This window comes from Sinohyriopsis cumingii, unplaced genomic scaffold (assembly GCF_028554795.1).
Source record: "Sinohyriopsis cumingii isolate HCF-2022 unplaced genomic scaffold, ASM2855479v2 utg000555l, whole genome shotgun sequence".
In the NCBI taxonomy this organism is placed as follows: Eukaryota; Metazoa; Mollusca; class Bivalvia; order Unionida; family Unionidae; genus Sinohyriopsis; species Sinohyriopsis cumingii.
Window position 1 is genome coordinate 837,534 of NW_028315910.1, and position 23,072 is coordinate 860,605.

Below are 23,072 nucleotides of genomic sequence, written 5' to 3' on the forward strand. Positions count from 1 at the left end.
TTCCAACCCTGACAAGATCGTCTCAGTAAGACATTTTTCCCCGACAAGTTTTCAGAATCTGACCTTCCAACCCTGAAAAGATCGTCTCAGTAAGACGTTTTTCCCCCACAAGTTTTCAGAATCTGACCTTCCAACCCTGACAAGATCGTCTCAGTAAGACTGTTTTTTTTCCCCACAAGCTGAACCAGTTTTCCGAAAGGTTAACAAAATATCATGTATTTCTCTTGTAAAGTTGAAAAGTTATATTTGAGACCAATGCTAAACATTAGCTTTAAGTAAGTACACTCTGAACCTTAATTACCTCCAATTACACTTTGAACCTTAATTACCTCCAATTACACTTTGAACCTTAATTACCTCCAATTACACTTTGAACCTTAATTACCTCCAATATATTTTCGCATAATACACTTCCAAAGCCAGAGTAGCTCAATGAGTTCTTGCTATCTCTCAACCTGACATAATTCTTGGATTTTTTCTTTGATTTCACATGTCAATGGCAACCATCTCCCACCATGAGACATACATAAATCAACCTACATCCAATAAGAATCTGAATATTCCTTTTCATTATTCTTTACTATTAACACTTTTTAAGACGCTTAATTTCTCTTTTTGTCTAGAATATGTACTGCTTGTTGGACATAATTGTTTGAAAAATCTATAAGCAACAGCTAGATCAGGCAGACCTTTTGGATAAAAAAAAGATGTGCAGTTTAAAACGTCTGAGGTACTCCTGATGTTCCCAGACCAACTCCACTAAATCTAATATGAAATCCAGATCCATACCAAACATGGACATGCCTGTATCTGGATTTTATTGCAACAATCATATTTCCGTAATTTTTGCTTTTATTCTGCAAGTCTATGTTTTAATGACAAGTTTTGTAATACTTACGGACAAATGGTAATGACTGGCTGGCTGCTGAATGTGTAAAAACATGTGCAAACTGGCAAGCAGTTTTTGCAAAGAGGCTGTCAAAGGATGATGCAGGATGGATCATACTGTACTGACCTTATGACCATGTGAGGTAGCCAGATATTTTGATCCTGATTTCTGGATCCATAGAGAAAATCCTAATGAATGAAAACTTACCAGGAGTTTGGGTGTTCATAGACTGTGGTATTTTTTGCCAGTCCATCTCAAAGGAACAGTCCCATCCGTTGATGATGAATCTGTCATGCAGTCCTGATTAAATCAGTAAATTAAAAATTAGCATCAGCTTGACAGAAGGATGAAATACAAATGCCTTACATGAAATCTCTGCCACTGTTTGCCTTTGCTTTAGATCAGTAAATTTACAAAACTCTAAACCAAACAAAGAAACACAAACCTGCACCATGCTTCATTTAAAATTATGAATTTTAAAATTTCATTTAAAAAACCAAAGAAAATTTCATGGCACAGGTATTTGTCTTCTCCATTTAAATTACTGAACTGTATGCAAACAAATATCTGATGAGCTTTCATTGTCTGAAAACAACACATTTACAGCAAGTTCTAAAAAAAGTAATTTTTTGCCTTTAATAATTTTCTACTTCTATTTCTCAAATCTGTGACATACAGTACAATTTCCATCAAAAACTCTTACAAGAAAATCCCTTAGAAATTTTTCTGAGGTTAAAAAAGTAAATAAGTTTTATCTAACAATTCTAACTTTAATAAAATATTCCATATTAGTAAAAGTTACAAATGGATTTATCAATGAAATCCAGTTTCACAAACACCATGAGTGAGTACATTAACAATAACAAGAGACCCAGTGTCTCAAGGTTGCTCACCAAATGCATGAGCAATCCATCTGATTAAAATGAGATCTCCATGGCAATACAGAGATGTGATGGACACCAAGAGGTCATCTTTTGATGACCTTGTGGTTAACCAATCAAATCACAAGATTCAAATTTCTGAAATTGACAGGCGTCATTCAGAAAAACGTTACTCTCTCAAACACTAATTTGCAATGCTTTATCTAACAGAATACTAAAATATGTGTACTAGAAATTTAAAAAAAATCACCAAATCATGAACTTGTATAGGTACATGTCAGTTCTCCACATAGGGCTGTGAAGATCTGATTTTAATCAGATTGCAAGAGCAGCTGGCCAAGAAATCTTGATCAATAAGTTGCTTTCTAAAGAAATTTCAACTTATGCAGTTGACTACATGTTATGAAAAAACTGTGTCAAGATTTCTTGTTATTTTGCATATTCATCCTTATCCAATACTATAAAAGCATCATCTGTCCAACACTGAAAGTCCTTTATGCTGAGATGCCTTGTCAAAGTTGGTCAAATTCTGTTGTGGTTTTTGAAATGTTGATTAAGGGTTTTGATAAGCAGCTTTTTGAAGGAAGTCATTAAGAGGTTTTTCTAATTTTAGTACTGACAGCCAAATTCATCGCAGATCAGTACCATTTATTGATATGAATCTGAATTATCTCTATTCCAAATGCTGTCGAATTTTGCAGATTTCTTTTCGACATCTAATTTAAACGTTTTTATATTTTTAATAAGTGGCTATATTTGATGCCAAATCAGCAATGTGTATAAATTTGAAAGACCTCTGTGCCAAGACAATTTCTATCCGATTTGTTGAAACTCTATTTAGAAGTTTCTATTTTAGTAAAGATGGCCATATTGATAAATCAGCATAACCTTGAAAATGTGGTTTCTGTTAAATTGGTCATATTCTTTTGAGCACTTCTTGAGAATTAAGATTGTTCGATTTTTAGGAACAGTGGCCAAATCAAATGTTAGATGCATCATCTGTGCATCTGTCAAATTCAGCATTCCACTGAGCAGTTTTTCTCTTCAATAGATTTGATCTATATCATTCGTACAGACCTTTATGCCACAGTGCTTTTTCTAATTAGGTCAGTTTTGTTAGGTGGCTTTGTACAAGGTTTCAAGAAGAAGTAGCAATGGCAGCCACAATAGTCCAGTCAATTTTCATCATATGTACGAAGGTGAAAGCACTTCCTGCCAGGATGCAACCAAATTCGGTGAAATTTTAAGACTGGTGTTTAAAAATAATTAATTTTTGTAATGGTGGCCATATTTGATTGTGTATTAGCATAATTTGTGTAAAACTTTAAAATGACGTTCATACCAAATGCTTTCTGTCAAATTTGGTCAAATACTGTCAGTGACTTTATAGATAATGTAATTTTAAAACTTGTTTTGCTATAATTGTGGCCATATTGGATCGCCAATTGTTATAAATTGTACAAATCCGAGGTTTTTCAAAAGTTTTAAAATAGCCATTGTTGATCGACATATGCCATATGATGCACAATACATTGGACAAAGGACCATAGCAATTGTTGACTGACAAAATAAGTCTTAGAAATCAATCTCTTATCATGAGATATACAACTTTTGAAGGCAATGTTCAGAGTGCCCCCACCCTTCCATGGCTTGTCACATGAGAAATACAATTTTTCTTTTAATACAAATGAACAGTAAATTGTCTGGTTATGTCCATCCCCTGTCCTCAATCAAATCCAGTGGCAACATACTGGCATATTTATTTCTCAACTGTGAAGACAATTCAAGGAACAATTCTGCACATAAGGACAAAACAAAGCCTGAAGCACATGGAGGGAAATTCTGAATTTTTCATTCAAAGCTGGTAACCTCGTACAAATTTTTAAATGGACAAGTCTTGCATATTTCTTGTTGACCTGACCATCCAATAAAATGAAAAGAGAAACGTTGCTGCCGTTTTCTTGCTATGATTCACTTAAACTTCCAAGTGTACATTTCAGTAATGAGAATTTCAAAGATGAGTAGCGCAAAATTGACTTGAACTTGTACTACTCTATTCTGGACATCTTTTTTCTCACTCTAGTATTATCTACAACTTTAGTCCAATGAAATATTACAAAATATCCTCCAATGCTTCATTCATAACATCAACCCCAGATTTCAGTGTGCAGTAGTTTTCATACAGTTTTTGTGTTCCTTACACCTTGGCCAAAATTTTATTTCCATTATTGCCAGGATTTCATTCATCTCCATCCATGAGAACCCCTCCCCCCATTTATTGTACTTTCTCATTTATGTTGATCCTGTAATTAGCATCAATAAAAGGTCAATTTAATTCAGTGATGCCTCTAACTTGTGTAGCTAGAGAATTTTGTCCATACAGCAATTTTGTCACTACAGTGATGAACTGTCACTGACCCTGCACACTGAGGTCTGAGATAGAATTCATAGTTACCATGCAGCTGAGACAGTTGCTCAACCGAGGGCAACGCTGGAGGGTTGCACGTCGTTAGATATGAGAGAACCATCAACGTCAGGGCATAATTGGATAATCTTGGCCCTGAGTTGGGGTTCCCCGCAATGTCCTTGACCTTCCCCCAATACCGAATGGCATAGATGAGCAGACGTACTCGTGGATTAAGGATGCTGTACAGATACAGCAACTTGGTGTTCTGTAGTGCTAGACTGGGAACAGAATAAACAAGAGAACAGGGCTGAGGAATTCATTCTCAGTTCACATAAATCTCATTTCAGTTATTTCATTTCCAGGGTACAAGAAGTTATAACAATATTAAATAATCTATTAATATTGCCAGGAGCTTGCTTAGAAGTATAGGATGCGACAGAGAAAGAAATAAGCAGAGTTCCTGCAGACTTAGCAAAAGCAAATTCCATGACTCTTCCAAACTTCAGTTAGGGGAGAAGTAGCAATAACAAGACTTTCATGGTGATTGTCATGGTAACCATACTGGATGCATATTCTGCACTATTTTGATTCAGGACCAAATAGTCATCTTTTTGGTGACAATCCTGCCCGTCCATTCAAGAAGGGTAGCAATAACGAGATTTTCGTTGTATGCACCATTTAATTCTGGACCAATTAGGCTTCAAGATGAACATGAAGTTTCATTGGAATCCTCCAGATACATTACGTCCTGCAGCAATGACAAACTTGTGCTAATGGATGGATGGACAACGAGCCATCCAATAATCTCTTCTGGTCTATGATCAGTACTAACAAGAAAAAAGGAATGCATATATGCACTCTGATAAGACAGCTCAAGGAAACAAACCAAAACCATCAAAAAGACAACTCAAGGAATCAAACCGAAACCATCAAAAAGCCAACTCAAAGAATCGAACCAAAACCATCAAAAAGACAACTCAAAGAATCAAAAACCAAAACCATCATAAAGACAACTCAAGGAATCAAACCAAAACCATCAAAAAGACACCTCAAGGAAACAAACCAAAACCATCAAAAAGACAACTCAAGGAATCAAACCAAAACCATCAAAAAGACAGCTCCAGGAATCAAACCAAAAACATCAAAAAGACAGCTCAAGGAATCAAACCGAAGCCATCAAAAAGACAGCTCAAAGAATCAAACTGAAACCATCAAAAAGGCAGCTCAAGGAATCAAACCGAAACCATCAAAAAGACAACTCAAGGAATCAAACCAAAATCTTGATAAAGAAAGCTCAAAGAATCAAACCAAAAACTCTAAACTGCTCAAAGAATCAAGACAACACAAGGATTCAAACAAAACAAAAACCCTGATAAAGACAGATCAAGGAATCAAACCAAAACCCGGATAAAGAAAGCTCAAGGAATCAAACCAAAACTCTTAACTGCTCAAAGAATCAAGACAACACAAGAATTCAAACAAACAAAAAACCCTGATAAAGACAGCTCAAGGAACCAAACCAAAACCTGGATAAAGAAAGCTCAAGCTGCCTATACAATCTGGTTGGCATCCAATTAAGGTAGCTATGTGGAAATACAATGGGGTGTGTGTGAAAATTAGCAGCAATTATGACTGTCTATTCATAGGTCACATAAGCTCCTGTTTAAGTCCCTCTACAAATTGTAAAAAGTATTTTTCTGAAACCACCCGTAACACAGTAATACAAGTATCTGTACAGTGAACCCCATGTAATACAAAACCCCATGTAATACAACTATCTGTATTGCAGGAGTAGTGAAAAGATGTTCAAGATGGCCAACATGTCGGCCATATTGGATTTCTGATGGAAATTATTTTTATTTATGACCAACAAGACCTCTGGATGAAACACATGGACAGGTGTTATGACTTGCCAGTGTGCTTAAAGTCGGACTGCCTGAGGTCTGAGGCTGCTCCAATTTTATACCAGGCTCCTCCTGCATTCTAGAAGAGTTTTGGTAATAAAGAAAAGATCCTTGAGATAATTTTCTCTGTACTGCCACAAACTCCATTATATTTGAAAGCACCTGACACATGAATAGGGCACAATACAACATCAATGTGTATTTCAATTTCTCAATATTTCTCTGGTTACCTATTGTTAGTACTCAGTTGTCCTTCATGAATAGCAATGGTCATTTCATGTCCCTTCCCGACACTTGTGATGTAATGCATTAGTGGTGAAACACACTGCCTAGTACCCAACCAACAGTTTACCAATTAAGCTAATGGCATGGATAAGCCCTTACCAAAGTGACCCCAACAATATTTTTAATGGTTAGTGAGAAAAAAATTCATGACTTAGTCTGCACCATTTGTCGCTACCTGAATGAATGTTGTGCGACCTTTTTCCTGTAACGTATTACTATGACTCGGACCTTACTCCTTTAAGCGTACAAGTTTCATTATTACTCTGAGTGAAAAAAAATCATAAAATTTGTTCCAGGATCTTACTCTATAACAAATCTTATTCTGCAAAATCAATTTCTCTTTGACTCACAATGACCCTCACCTTTCAACCTTTTCACCCCCAATCAAACCAATAAGACTCTTCTATATCCTGTGTCCAAGCACTACACACTTTGGTCAAGGTATGAGGTCAAGAACTAAAATCATTATGCAAAACCAACTTTTCTTCATTCAGTCTGTGACCTTGACCTGACATTTTTTAAAAATCTCCAAATCAACTGATTTCTTTCTTATATAATGTGTAGGTCATCCACAATTTCTGGTTAAGGTACATGGTGGAGAACTGAAATATGGTTGACCTTAACCTTTAACCCCAAGGTCAAATGACTTTTCCCTTACCACAAGTAAAAGCCATCAAGCAAGCTTAGTCACTGATGGAGAACTCAAGCTACTGTGCCTAAACAAAATATGGCAAGGATGTTGTAGCAATACACTGTCTTGTGGTTGGTGTACAGAGGTATGAACATGTTGCTTTAAGTAAAATGGATCATAATTTGGGTGAACAAAGCCCAACTTAATTTGCTGCTGAAGTAAAGTATGAACTATTTTGGAATTGAGTAGTCTACAACAGGACCTGAAAAGAATTGGAATGAAATCTAGTGAAATTAAATCAACATTTTAAGTTATGTGTAACTTCCGCTGGAGTGCATTCTGCTTTGGTACTCAGAAGAAATTACTCCTTTATATCAAAGGAGTCAATATGCAAAGTCAGCAAATTTTTGTTGATGTACACTGTATTATATCAACAATTTGGGGAACAAAAATAAACAAAATATCTCAATAAAATGTAATTTTGTATTTCTTTCATAAAGTATAGAAATTGGCTACATGTCAAAACAATAAAAATAAATGAAGAGTAGCGTTTAATGGCACTTTTGCACAATAGTTGGAAAAATGCAAAAATGAAAAACTGCACAAATGTTTCAACAAAAATCCTTTAAATAAGTGTCAATGGGAAGTAAAATAAAATTCAGAAGGACAAAGATGTTAAAACTCCATAACATGTATACAAGAAAACAGATGAAGATAACACATGTCAATTCCCTCAAAACCTATGATCAAAATCCAGCATATGAACTGTACTCCCTCCTAAAGCACAATTCACGTTAGGGCAAGTGATTTTCTTTTTAAAGCACTTGCCCTGGGATTTGTCCCAAAAATATTTGAGCCATGCTTCCGCCATCCAGTAGCAATAATAAACCAATTGCCTGTGGCTGCCATCATATAAGCTCTTCTGTTTTTGACAGACACAGCACATCTAGTGTGACATTTCAGACACAGACATTTTCAGGATGAGATAAAAATTGAACAACCAAATAATAGATGGGAGACAAAAAGATGGCCAGCTGTTACACAAACCAATTGGATGAAAGAACAATTAAATAAGGGACAAGAACTTGTTTTGAATTCAAAAGCCCTGGCCCTGATATAGGGTAAAACCCAGTAGGGGCTTTTGATGACACAGGTCCCTTGAGATAAGAAAAAGTTCACAAAATTGTCTTCTATATGTATAGACTGAAAGCCTTCTCCTGTCATAAAGGAACATGATTCAAAATATCAATTAAATGTACACAGTAAAGGCATAGACTGAGTATTGAGTACTTCACATTAAAACAAATTACATGTATATAGTAGATATTTACATGTATATAGATTTAGTTACATGTATATAGTAGATATAATTACATGTACATAGTAGATTTATTTAGATCATAATAAAGGATCAAATTGTTGCAAAAATGCTGGTTTTTAACAAACCTTGTGCATCATCACAATAGTACTTATATTAAGAAATATGAAATTGAGCTCTTAAATTTCTATTATACAGTTGCAGAAATACTGTTCTCATTCACATGTAGTTTAATAACGATCTCATCAGTCCTTATTTTCTGCCACATGAGCTAAAATCAAATACACAATTTTCATTAGATACGGAAATCAACTTAAAATTCATTACTCTTAACACTTAACAGTAAAAAATAAACTGAAAGAAATGTTAATTAAAAATATTATAAATAACAAATTGTCTTATGCATATATTTACCCATTGTTGACAGACAAGTCACATTTTATCCCAAAGTCATGCTTGAAGCGCACAACTGGGCAGCGGGTACTAGGTACAACTAGTATCTCGCTCACTCCTGGGATATGTTCAGTGATGATTCGAGACACCAATTTACACTGCTCTGATAATGATAGGCGGTGAATTTCTTCTGGTGTCAGTGGTCCAAATTGTTTCTTAACCAACATTTTGATGTCTCGAACATAAGGCAGTTGTACTGGCTGAAATAAATTATTAATCATGGTATTAATTTTGGTTGTATGCACAGGCCTGTATACAGTGACTCTTAGTTTTACTAATGGAACGTGTTTCTTGAAAGTCGTTTTATAAGTGCAAATTCATTAAATGAAAATGAATTTCCCATTAATTTAAAGGCAAGAATTAGAGAGAGGTGTGCTGTGATAATACATACAGTATATAAATCATAGCAAGCAAAGGTAAAAATATACTACACATATCTATTAATTATAATGACAACTTGAAATGAACAGTACTAATTAAAACAGAGTATAAAGAAAAATTGAAGGCAAAATGAAAACAGAAAATGAAGCAATCCGACACAGAAGGGTGATGATTCACTGGTGTAATGTGCACAACAAACAATGCAGTGCATGTACAAAGAAGGCCAATGGAAGCACGAGGGATGGTGAGCAGAGAAGACTGATCTGGAACTGGGGAGATTTGAAAGATGGAATTTGTATTTCAGTTAACATATAAAAGCTGAAAAACGTGCAGTTGGTACCAAGTTTTTGTGCGAATATGTAATAAAAACTTAAAGGGTCATAATGTGTGAATATGTAATAAATTATTACAGGGTCTGTAATGTGTGTGAATATGTAATAACAAGTTATAGGGTCCATAATGTGTGAATATGTAATAAAAAGTTACAGGGTCTGTAATGTGTGTGAATATGCAATAACAAGTTATAGGGTCCATAATGTGTGAATATGCAATAACAAGTTATAGGGTCCATAATGTGTGAATATGCAATAACAAGTTATAGGGTCCATAATGTGTGAATATGTACTAACAAGTTATAGGGTCCATAATGTGTGAATATGCAATAACAAGTTATAGGGTCCATAATGTGTGAATATGTAATAACAAGTTATAGGGTCTGTAATGTGTGTGAATATGCAATAACAAGTTATAGGGTCCATAATGTGTGAATATGCAATAACAAGTTATAGGGTCCATAATGTGTGAATATGTACTAACAAGTTATAGGGTCCATAATGTGTGAATATGCAATAACAAGTTATAGGGTCCATAATGTGTGAATATGTAATAACAAGTTATAGGGTCTGTAATGTGTGTGAATATGCAATAACAAGTTATAGGGTCCATAATGTGTGAATATGTAATAACAAGTTATAGGGTCCATAATGTGTGAATATGCAATAACAAGTTATAGGGTCCATAATGTGTGACTATGTAATAAAAAGTTACAGGGTCTGTAATGTGTGTGAATATGCAACAAGTTATAGGGTCCATAATGTGTGAATATGCAATAACAAGTTATAGGGTCCATAATGTGTGAATATGCAATAACAAGTTATAGGGTCCATAATGTGTGAATATGTAATAACAAGCTATAGGGTCCATAATGTGTGAATATGCATAACAAGTTATAGGGTCCATAATGTGTGAATATGCAATAACAAGTTATAGGGTCTGTAATGTGTGTGAATATGCAATAACAAGTTATAGGGTCCATAATGTGTGAATATGCAGTAACAAGTTATAGGGTCCATAATGTGTGAATATGCAATAACAAGTTATAGGGTTCATAATGTGTGAATATGTACTAACAAGTTATAGGGTCCATAATGTGTGAATATGCAATAACAAGTTAAAGGGTCCATAATGTGTGAATATGTAATAACAAGTTATAGGGTCTGTAATGTGTGTGAATATGCAATAACAAGTTATACGGTCCATAATGTGTGAATATGTAATAACAAGTTATAGGGTCCATAATGTGTGAATATGTAATAACAAGTTATAGGGTCCATAATGTGTGACTATGTAATAAAAAGTTACAGGGTCTGTAATGTGTGTGAATATGCAATAACAAGTTATAGGGTCCATAATGTGTGAATATGCAATAACAAGCTATAGGGTCCATAATGTGTGAATATGCATAACAAGTTATAGGGTCCATAATGTGTGAATATGCAATAACAAGTTATAGGGTCCATAATGTGTGAATATGTAATAACAAGTAATAGGGTCTATAATGTGTGTGAATATGCAATAACAAGTTATAGGGTCCATAATGTGTGAATATGTAATAACAAGCTATAGGGTCCATAATGTGTGAATGTGCATAACAAGTTATACGGTCCATAATGTGTGAATATGTACTAACAAGTTATAGGGTCCATAATGTGTGAATATGCAATAACAAGTTATACGGTCCATAATGTGTGAATATGTATTAAAAAATGATAGTCCATAATGTGTGTGTAAATATGTAATAAAAAGCTATAGGGCCCAAAATGTGTGTATATGAAATAAAATGTTATAGGGTCCATAATGTGTGTGAATATGTAATAAAAAATGATAGGGTCCATAATGTGTGCATATGTAATACAAAGTTATAGGTTCCATAATGTGTGTGACTATGTAATAAAAAGTTGTAGGGTCCATAATGTGTGTGAATATGTAATAAAATATTTTATGTCCTGTAATGTGTCCACAAGTAATAAAAAGCTATAGAGTCAGACCATCCACACAAAGCAGTTAGGGTTATCAGAACCATACATTACGTTTTTGGTGAACAATTATAAAAATAAACTTCACAACTGAATCAAAGCCCTTTAAAAGAAAACCCATTTTGCCAAAAGTCATCTAAAAACAAACCACTGAGATTTCCATTGTAATGTAGAAAACTTCACAGTTATCTCAAATTAAACATAATTAATATAATTTGCAATACAACCATCTAACACACACAATATATATATATATATATATATATATATATATATATATATATATATATATATATATATATATATATATATACATACATACATACATGTACATATATACACGCATACACACAAACATGTTACTTGGATTTTGCATCATCAGTGATATTGATGGAAATAGTGAGAACTAACCCATTACCTTTTACCAGTTAAAATTATTTCCAATGGGCAAACTTTCAAGTCATTCCTTATATTTTATATAAGTTTTACATAATGGTACATTTCAACATTGCATTACTTCTACCTGTATTGTAAAATTATCTACATTGTATTAAATGCCATAACATAGCAGCCATATCATTATCTTTTGAAGTAACTGATCAAGACTGAAAGTACAAAGTCATTGTAACAAAAAACATTAGTGTTGTAAAACTAGACCTCTCAGGTAGGAAAGTAGTAATTTAGCTGGCAGGTGCTTGATAGCATGAGGACTAAAATTCAATTAGTTATATAGCCAAATTGCTTTTTTAAACCATAAAATACAAAACCAAATTAATCTCATAAAGTATTCATGGAAGAAGGGGTTGGGGTTGCATTATGTGGGTTCAACCTACTGCTCCATATGTATGGTTTTATTTTCTCACTTTCTTGTCTTTACCTAGAACATCGACTCAAAAACAATATATTCAACAAAAATGAGTTAAGTCCAAAAATGGTAAATTCTATTATCATGTTTTTATCAATTTTTAAAGTTTAGAAGAAAAAAACAAAAACATTTTAGTTGGTATTAAAGCTTGGGGTGGGTGGCTGTCTTATTGTTTCCTAAAAGCGATCATTTGTTTGTGGTGCATTTAAATTCCTAGTAGGGGGCCACAAGTGGCCGTGTGATCTAAAGCGCTCACCGTTAAGAATCACTGCCATCTCAGCTCTGTCTGCGTGGGTTCGAGTCTCAGGCTTGGCCAATGCAGGTATATGAGAAAGCTTGCCAGTATCTTCTCGTGGGATGGAGGTTCTTTCCTGGGTTCGTTCTCCACCATTTATACTGGCTACCATCTGCTGAAAAATGGCGTTAAACCCTACAACAACAACAATCAAATTCCGAGTCTACCTGATGAGTCCAGCCTTGTACACAGTGTTCTAGGTCCAAGTAGATGTCCATGTCACAGCCCTTGATTCCAAACCCATTCACTGATGATCCAAACTGATTGACTGTGCAACCTGAAAAGTTAAAAATCATCATTGTTCAGACCATACAATTTTCATATTGTCAAAATTTATCAATTGTTTTGTAAAATGCCATTTTCTTAGTATGAAGGCAACACTCGCTGTTGCAAGTCTGCACCGAACAAAACGGGTCCCTATGCGAGTGTTGCAAGTCTGCACTGAACAAAACGGCACCCGATGCGTGTGTTGCCTTCAGACCCAGAAAATAACACAGCAAACTCCGTGGCAGTCAGCCATATTGCAAACCCTTGAATATTGCATCTTGGATGTGAACAATCCAATCAAATACTCCAACTGCATCAGGCATATAAAATCTTAACTGAGAAATATAGAAACTTTCCATCAAAATAATTTTTATAATTTTTCATTTCAAAGTTCACACATGAAAAATATATCTTTATATATTTGCTGTTAAAAATATATTTCCCATCATGCCTACAAAATGCTATACCCGCAGCAACAAAATCAACCACTTTGTGAGCTAGAAGAAACAAAATAGAAACATAGCAGGCATGAAAACACATTTTTGCTTAAGAAATCTGACTCTTGCCATTCTCATCTCTGAAGATTTTTCCATTATGTCTTGACAAAAATGATAAGCCTGCATTGATGCATTGATGAATCAGACTTGGTTTGTTTTCAGAAAGGGTCAGACAGTTTACAAAATGTCAAAAAATGTGATTAAATGTGACAGATTATAGGAAAACAATCTTACTGCTCTCTTACACAATCAGCCTATGAAAGTGAGGTGACTCTGTTCATAACTTTGTAGATGGTGTCATGTAAATAAGTCTAAACTTTAACAACTACATTCCAAACCTTTCACTATGTACAATTTAAGTACTTTACAGAGTTTTTACTTGAAGTTCCTCCATTGCTTCATGTCTGACCTCTTTAAAACTTCTCTGAAAGGCAACTCTCCTAGTCTACTTCAGAGTGAATGTGAATGATAGCTTTCATATTTCTTCATGATCTCAATGTGCAAGAGAATAATATAGTAAATAAATAAATTAGTTGCAAAAAATGTATGAAATTTCATTTCCCAAATAATCCTGAAAGAAAATAAAAGGATTTTAAGTTTTAGTTTAAATTGTTTTTATTCTGGATATATGGATATATATATATATATATATATATATATAAGGCCCCAATAGTTGCACCCACTCAAAAGTAGACTGTAAGTGTTGTCCTGCAAAGAAATGCTGAAGTTGCCAAGACAACCTTCGAGTAGAAGTTGTCACCATTAAAAACCCTGCCAGGTACTTAGTTCATATGTGTAGGAAAGGTTTGGTTTTCTTTAAGGTAGTGTCAAGTTAGCTGTGATCCTCATTCCCATTTCGGCCACAAATCAGTCTGGTCATCAATGGCAGTATCAGATTCTGATATAAAGCCTCTAGATGAGCTGGACTGTAAGGATCTTAGGGGGCGCTCACCAGTTATTATGTACTTTTGAGAGAGTGACGTATGTAAGGTGAAGTTGTTTGCATTTAAAACATGCACAATGGAGAGAATGTTGGCATACCTCTATGCTACATTAATGTAATGTGGATGATATTTCTTTGGAGATTGTACCTTTGGAAATTGTACATGATCTAAGCACACTGCTGACTAAAATGACTGCTCCCTTGTGCTAAAAAAAATCGGCCTGAATTAGTCTAAAGTACACTATCCGTAGCACCTATTAAAATAGGGAAAATGAACTTTGCCAGACAGGACAATACCAGCTTCTGAAAGTGCAATGAATGAATTACCAAATATATAATATGTAAAAAAAAAAGTTATCGGCTCTTTTTTATACAATTTACCTCTGAAGTTCAGGAAGTGAAAATGACCAAGTGGAGCTAGCACTTTTTTGAAAGGTGCACATCTGGCATAAGGCCAAGCTGTCCACTCTATAACCCATATTATACCCATCAATCATACACCAAAATAAAGGGAATTAAAGGTTCTTTCAATTATATCTAAGATATTCAAGGTCTTTTTTAAAACAAATAGCCAGTATAACCAGCAAGGAAAGCTGGGTAAATTCTTTTTCTTTAAAATTCTAACCCTATGCAAAATAAGAAACTGTAGATCACCACCTTAGTCACAGCATCAGATTCTGATATAAAGCTTCTAGATGAGCTGGACTGTAAGGAAAATGTTATTCTGAATTTAATTAAATTTAATAAGTATGACACATTTCTTTGTTTTTTTTAATTATTTTCCATGTTTCATGATATAAACAGCCTTACTAAGAACCCAAATTCATGTCTAAATGCATTTAACAGAGTCACTGGAGATAATTTTCTTATTTGATGAAATCTAGAACTGTTTTTAGACAGGATCATTAACATGTTAAAGTTACTAGTCCCATTGGAACTAGCTGCATTTGTGGATTATAGTGCTAGTCTTCCAATCTATTCCGGACTTTTTCCCCCAACAGAAAAATGATATTATGAATGATTAAAATGTTTCAGCAGTAGTGTTATTATAGTGGACATGAAATGCAGGGCAAATTGATTATTTCCTTTGTCATGAGTAGATATGTTATTATAGTGGACATGAAATGCAGGGCAAATTGATTATTTCCTTTGTCATGAGTAGATATGTTATTATAGTGGACATGAAATGCAGGGCAAATTGATTATTTCCTTTGTCATGAGTAGATATATTATTATAGTGGACATGAAATGCAGGGCAAATTGATTATTTCCTTTGTCATGAGTAGATATGTTATCATAGTGGACATGAAATGCAGGGCAAATTGATTGATTTTCTTTGTCATGAGTAGATGTGTTATGATAGTGGACATGAAATGCAGGGCAAATTCATTGATTTCCTTTGTCATAAGTAGATGTGTTATTATAGTGGACATGAAATGCAGGGCAAATTCATTGATTTCCTTTGTCATAAGTAGATGTATTATTATAGTGGACATGAAATGCAGGGCAAATTGATTGATTTCCTTTGTCATAAGTAGATGTGTTATTATAGTGGACATGAAATGCAGGGCAAATTGATTGATTTCCTTTGTCATAAGTAGATGTGTTATTATAGTGGACATGAAATGCAGGGCAAATTGATTGATTTCCTTTGTCATAAGTAGATGTGTTATTATAGTGGACATGAAATGCAGGGCAAATTCATTGATTTCCTTTGTCATAAGTAGATGTGTTATTATAGTGGACATGAAATGCAGGGCAAATTCATTGATTTCCTTTGTCATAAGTAGATGTGTTATTATAGTGGACATGAAATGCAGGGCAAATTGATTATTTCCTTTGTCATGAGTAGATATGTTATTATAGTGGACATGAAATGCAGGGCAAATTGATTGATTTTCTTTGTCATGAGTAGATGTGTTATTATAGTGGACATGAAATGCAGGGCAAATTCATTGATTTCCTTTGTCATAAGTAGATGTGTTATTATAGTGGACATGAAATGCAGGGCAAATTCATTGATTTCCTTTGTCATAAGTAGATGTATTATTATAGTGGACATGAAATGCAGGGCAAATTCATTGATTTCCTTTGTCATAAGTAGATGTGTTATTATAGTGGACATGAAATGCAGGGCAAATTCATTGATTTCCTTTGTCATAAGTAGATGTGTTATTATAGTGGACATGAAATGCAGGGCAAACTGATTGATTTCCTTTGTCATAAGTAGATGTGTTATTATAGTGGACATGAAATGCAGAGCAAATTGACTGATTTCGTTTGTCATAAGTAGATGTGTTATTATAGTGGACATGAAATGCAGGGCAAATTGATTGATTTCCTTTGTCATAAGTAGATGTATTATTATAGTGGACATGAAATGCAGGGCAAATTGATTGATTTCCTTTGTCATAAGTAGATGTGTTATTATAGTGGACATGAAATGCAGGGCAAATTGATTGATTTCCTTTGTCATAAGTAGATGCGTTATTATAGTGGACATGAAATGCAGGGCAAATTGATTATTTCCTTTGTCATGAGTAGATGCGTTATTATAGTGGACATGAAATGCAGGGCAAATTGATTATTTCCTTTGTCATGAGTAGATGTGTTATTATAGTGGACATGAAATGCAGGGCAAATTGATTTTCTTTGTCATAAGTAGATGTGTTATTATAGTGGACATGAAATACAGGGCAAATTGATTTTCTTTGTCATAAGTAGATGTGTTATTATACTGGACATGAAATACAGGGCAAATTGATTGATTTTCTTTGTCATAAGTAGATGTGTTATTATAGTAGACATGAAATGCAGGGCAAATTGATTTTCTTCATCATAAGTAGATGTGTTATTATACTGGACATGAAATACAGGGCAAATTGATTGATTTTCTTTGTGTTGAGTAGATGTATTATTATACTGGACATGAAATGCAGGGCAAATTGATTGATTTTCTTTGTCATAACTTGAACAGCTCATCCGCAACACAAAAACTTAGTGATCCAGCTGCATGAAAATAAAATGCAAATTTAAAAGTGCTTTGCAAAAAGAAACTTCGTCACACTCTGAATATCCATCTTGCTCCAAAAGTTGTCCATTATTTTGATATATAAACTTATATTTGTGATTTTTGTTATTTCAGTTTTAATTATATAAGTGGTGTATATAATAAAAATTTTAGTTTTTGTGGTGGATACCTCAAGATCTATTAAAGTTTTACCAATGCCACCATCACGAAAGATGGACATTCCTCCACCCCCACCCCAGTTTACATTGAATAGCTTGTAAATATGGCCTCTGTTTGACTTAAAACAATGCTGTAAGTTTCTACTGAACAGTTGAGGGATTTCTAGGAACAAAAGCAAATCTAGAACATGATTTTACATTCAGACGACTCAACCAGATTGATTTTCATGCTCTTCCTGCAAAATATTTATGGAGCTATGGCCCCTATTAGACTTAAAAGTTTGCCCTTCCATGTTCACTCCATAATTTAAGGATTACATATAGTGAAAGCATGGAGTTATGGCCCCTGTTAGACTTAAAAGTTTGCCCTTCCATTTCCACTCAGCAATTTAATGATTACATATACTGAAAGCAAACTTGACGTGAAGCTTTACATCAGGATTTTCTGGCAAAATTTTAAGCAGTTATGGCCCCTGTTTCACTTACAACTTTGCTCGTATATTTCTGCTCATTAACCTTTGAAGGACTTCATTGACGTAAACCAACTTGGCATGATTTTTACGTTATGCGAGTTTTAATGCCATTGTCTAGCACCCGATTGGCTAAACATGGCAGCCAGTATACAGTGGAAGATGAACCAGGGAAAACCCAATGAAGAACCACTGACCCTCAGGAAGCTTTGCACACACACAATGGTTGAGGTGAGACTTGAAGCCATGTTGACAGGTGAGATGTCAGTGATCTGCAAAGGTGAGTGATTCAGACCACAACCTGTGGTCCAAATATGGTATGAGGTCTTGCATAAAGAATGTCCAAGTCCAATTTGTCACTGACAATTTCTGAGCACAATGTTAGTTTTAGCTCCTGCCTGGCAACAAAATATTCAGTTTATAGTAATATACAATGTGCCCACACAAAAAGTCAAATTAATAACTATATACTCTGCGCCATAAACTATCCAATTTATAGGAATATACAATCTCGTCCACAATAAAATATCCAATTTATAACAATATACACTGTTCCACAACAAAATATCCATTTTATATCAATATACAATCTGTTCCACAATAGAATATCCAATTTATAACAATATACACTGTTCCACAACAAAATATCCAATTTATAACAATATACACCGTTCCACAACAAAATATTAAACTCTAATATTTAGAACAATTCAAAAATAAAATTAACCTCATATCCATCACACCTGATTTCAGTCAAGTATAAGGATTGTCTGAAATGCTTTACTTTTTTGGGAGTTTTTTTAATGCATATCACTTTAATCTGATTTAGGATATGGTTTTACTCAGTATGCTTACATCGGATATGGTTTTACTCAGTATGCTTACATAGGATATGGTTTTACTCAGTATGCTTACATAGGATATGGTTTTACTCTGTATGCTTACATAGGATATGGTTTTACTCAGTATGCTTACATAGGATATGGTTTTACTCAGTATGCTCACATAGGATATGGTTTTACTCAGTATGCTTACATAGGATATGGTTTTACTCAGTATGCTTACATAGGATATGGTTTTACTCAGTATGCTTAGATAGGATGAATTATATTTACATTTGTTTCCTACTTCTGCAAAAAATGTTTACTAAAATTCTGTCTTACCAGGAAAAAACTGGGAAAGGACATTTTGCATTGTTTCACAAAGGTTGTACTTTTTCTGTGCCTCATCTGCAGACACCTGGAGGTACTGGCATAACCACTCCAGCTGAGTTTGGATCTGCAAATAAAAAACAACAAAAGTACTGCGAACAGCACAGTCAGTCTCTGGATTCCACTTGAGACTACTGCATGACAAAAGCATGCATGGTTCTGGATACCTAGATTTCTGACCCACATTTTTGGTGAATTTTTTTTTAAAGGGATGTAACCAAGATCTAAGTTAAATTTAGGATGCAAATGATGTTATTTCTTTTGGGATGGGTGGGTGTCATTGCAATTCCAACCACACACATTTATTTGTTGGACCAAGGTGTGATACAGAAAGTAATGGCCTGGATAGGGAAACTTACTTGACCTTGAAACAAGTGCTATGCCTGCCAAGATATGCAACAGGATGAAGCTGCATCAAAACATCTTCAATGGTTTTAAAGTTAAAACTGCTCCTAGTGGACTAACTGCTTGAAGGTGGTGAATCAGTGGGCTGTTGTAGATACAAGACCCCTGTGCCCCTCCTTTGAAGTAATCTCCTGGGTTCACTTACCAACAGGTTGACTAAGTCACTGAACCACTAACATTACGGATACAAGAATGAGCCATACAGTGGAAATCCTGACTTAGTGGAACACTTGCAGTCTATTTTTAAGGTGGAAATGCATATGCATACAAAAATATCCCACTCCAGACTTGATGTGTCCACCAACAGGGTCCTCTGATCTTGTACTGGAGAGATACAAATGAGAAGCTTTTGTTCAGTCTCACAGTGAACAAGTCCACCAAACCCCCACTACCAAATGGAAAAGTGACTTTTCTACAAAATGGTGTAGACCACACAAATTTCCCTCCTCTGGACTTTCAAAGAAGATATTCCTCTTGCACAGACTATGGTGGACTCCAAGAGTGATCTCCTGTAAGAGAAGGCTCTGGGCTTCCACACAGAGAAAAAGAGCAAGTATACCTCCCTGATGCCTGATCTGTCATCCAAGGTGACCATAATGCAATGACACCTTATGCGAATGACACAGCCAGAAACAAGTTGTTTGTATGAAATCCTTGAAGAACTACCCTCCCAGTTCCAGGTGAACATTCATCCTTAATCGGATGCATTGGTGTACATCAAGGAGTAGGATTTCGTGTGTGTGTGAATTGGGACACCAGTAAGAAACTGGTCCAGATTTAACCACCCATGAAGATGGTGGTGAAAATTGGATTCCAGGGGGATCAGAACTGACAGAGGATTCAAGTAAAGTCTTCCTTGAGAAACCAATTCTGCATCCAAGTTCAGAGTCACCAGAAGAGAGAGGTAACGGTGAGCTGACAAGATCTTTACCATTACAGCTGTTATGACGGATAGGATTTGGTAAATCCTATCTGGAGGAACAACAACCCTTACTAAACTGGTGAGGAAATTCATCCTATATATGTGATGTCCTGAGAAGGGACAAGATACAACTTTCATCTTTGTTAGGAGAGGATGTTTGCGAAAACAAAGCGAGTTGCCATCCTTTAAGGTGAAATTGACCCACACAAAATCTATGTCTGACCAAACCCCTAAAATAGAAAGGGCTAGACAAGCTCCTACTAGACTTTTTCATGGTCTCTAAAACTGCCTTGTCCATTGAACAAGTGAGATGAGCTTTGAGCTGTGGCTGGTTATGAGACTCCTGACTGTGCCAGCTTGAAGAACTTTGGAGAAGGTCCCACAGGACAGTTTCAAAGGGCCCAGTGATTGGTCTCTTCAATCCTACGATGCCACAGAGGAGACAAGGCCTCTATATACCTGCCAACCTTCCAGGCTCACAATTAGCGAAAACAGGGATAAAAAGTCGTGAATTTGGACATGAATTAGTGAAAAATACCATGACAATAACTCCATCCACTCTGACCATCAATACTACACTATATCAAGATCCCAATATAAAACTAAAACACTACATATATGCAGAAATATTTATTTATCAAGACATGATACTGTGGCAGACTTGAACTTCCTCAACTGCTTGATCGTAAATTTGTTTTCTAAACAGTTCAGACTTTTTACCTGCTGGTTGATCTTGGTGACTAAGATTGCTGACAAATTTTCTGCAGCTAAGAAGGCCCTAAAGTCTGTCTTTTTTTTCCTCACTAGAGAAAATACTATTTCGCTGTCACTGTTCTTGTGAGGACTGCACAGGAGCTGCAGCACTTCTGGTTCTTCCACAGGAAAATTTGGAGGTGATTTTCGCGTCCAGGAACATTTGTCGGAACAAATGTTTAGCATGGTCTCCAGCTGATAAAAGTAGATTGTGTTCGACAAGAAAACTCATCAATAATGCTTCAGCGTTGGTAGTTTGCAGGTCTTCTGCCGATGGCTTAAAATATTCCAGAGCTGAAATCCGTGAATTCTTAATTTTCCCAACTTCTACGTGTTTTTTTTGCAACTGACGTCCTTCCTCACATCATCTCTGTGATGGCACACTGAGTGCAAAAAGCATGATGAATATCAATGTTTAATGGCAGAATGCGCAGCAAATTTTTCATATATTCCAAATTAAACTTCACTTTTTGAGCAATACATTTCTTTTTCCATGGTAGTGAAGACATTTTCAAGATCTTACATGTGATGCTGAACGGTAACTCAAAAATCAGTGTTGGTGATGCATGTGCGGAGCAAAATTCCGGTTAGGCCCCAGTTTCTCTCCAAAGCATTTGTAAAACTACTCTTATACATATAGATTAAAATAGGCTAAAATGCTTGCTACCTGGCCAACTGTACTAATCAGCTGTAGATCTACTAATATTGCAACCAGCAGTAGCGGAGCGTTTCGGCAACTGCGAATATCACGACTAGCGATTAACAGCAAATCGGTTATTTTATTAAAGATTTAAAATAATTGAGAATTGGAGAATTCATTAATTTTTGACTAGCGGTGTGAATCCATGAATCGCTGAAAAAGTTGTGAAATTCATGCCAAATTCATGAGGGTTGGCAGCTATGCCTCTACCTCAAGTGGAGCATATCTAAAGGTTCTTGCTGCAGTCCATCAAGACCTCTGATGTTTCCAAGGTGCAGAAGTGAAGAAGCTCCTGAGAGTACCAATGACATGACAAGTACATGACATGTCTTTGCCACAGCTTACAGCAACCGCTTAAGTGCCACTGGAGACGATGCTTACTTCTTGAAGAGATTCAAGGTGGCCATAAAAGAGATCAGCATAATATGTGATCATCATAGTACTGACCATAAACTCCAAAGTTTTAACTAGAAGATGAGTCCATGTAACAGCCAATATCCCCACTTTTGATGTCCAAATGTCAGTATGGAAGGAGACAGGAACTCCACTGGAGGGAAACACCACTGCTACTTGAGTCCACCATGACGGAGTGGACATCAGTGAGAAACAGGATTGCCTATCCCAGTATTTCTATCAGGAAAGTGAAATGTTTAAATGGGGTTGCCCACATCCCAAAACCAATCACAGGGGATGATGGGACCTAATCTTACTGGTGGACCTCCTCAGCAAGTGAGATCACTAACCCCTTCAAGATAGTCTTGGGATGAGTGGTGGTCCCCCATCTTTTTATTGATCCTGGGTGAAGTAAGTCCATGGCCTGTCTCATCTGCCCTACCTTGGTATCAAGTAAAATCCAAGGCACCATGGTGATGGTGGTGGGGGAAGACTGAAAGACTTGCTTCCTACAAAGGAGGATTCCCACATATCCCATATGAATTAAAAGAGAACGTTAAGAAGACCAGAGGACTGGGGGCCAGTATAAACCAACTCCCTATCTCTAGACTAAAAGTCCAAAATTGGCAACCAGATGTTTGAAGCCCAGTGCTTGATGTTCATTTGCCACTAATCTGCATCTGATGACCAGCAACATG

General features: G+C 35.5%; 1 protein-coding gene across 2 annotated transcripts in view; it reads right to left on the bottom strand.

The window, feature by feature from the left end:
• The window catches only part of LOC149773793 (speckle targeted PIP5K1A-regulated poly(A) polymerase-like), a 60,276-nt gene that overhangs the window by 20,744 nt on the left and 16,460 nt on the right, over positions 1–23,072 (bottom strand). For both annotated transcript variants that reach the window (XM_089946008.1, XM_089946009.1), the window contains exons 4-8: positions 19,154–19,268; positions 12,792–12,901; positions 8,730–8,968; positions 4,226–4,455; positions 1,097–1,189 (exon numbers count right to left, since the gene is read on the bottom strand). In XM_089946008.1, coding sequence (XP_089802134.1) covers positions 1,097–1,189; positions 4,226–4,455; positions 8,730–8,968; positions 12,792–12,901; positions 19,154–19,268 — 787 coding nt within the window. The remainder of the gene's footprint in view (positions 1–1,096; positions 1,190–4,225; positions 4,456–8,729; positions 8,969–12,791; positions 12,902–19,153; positions 19,269–23,072) is intronic.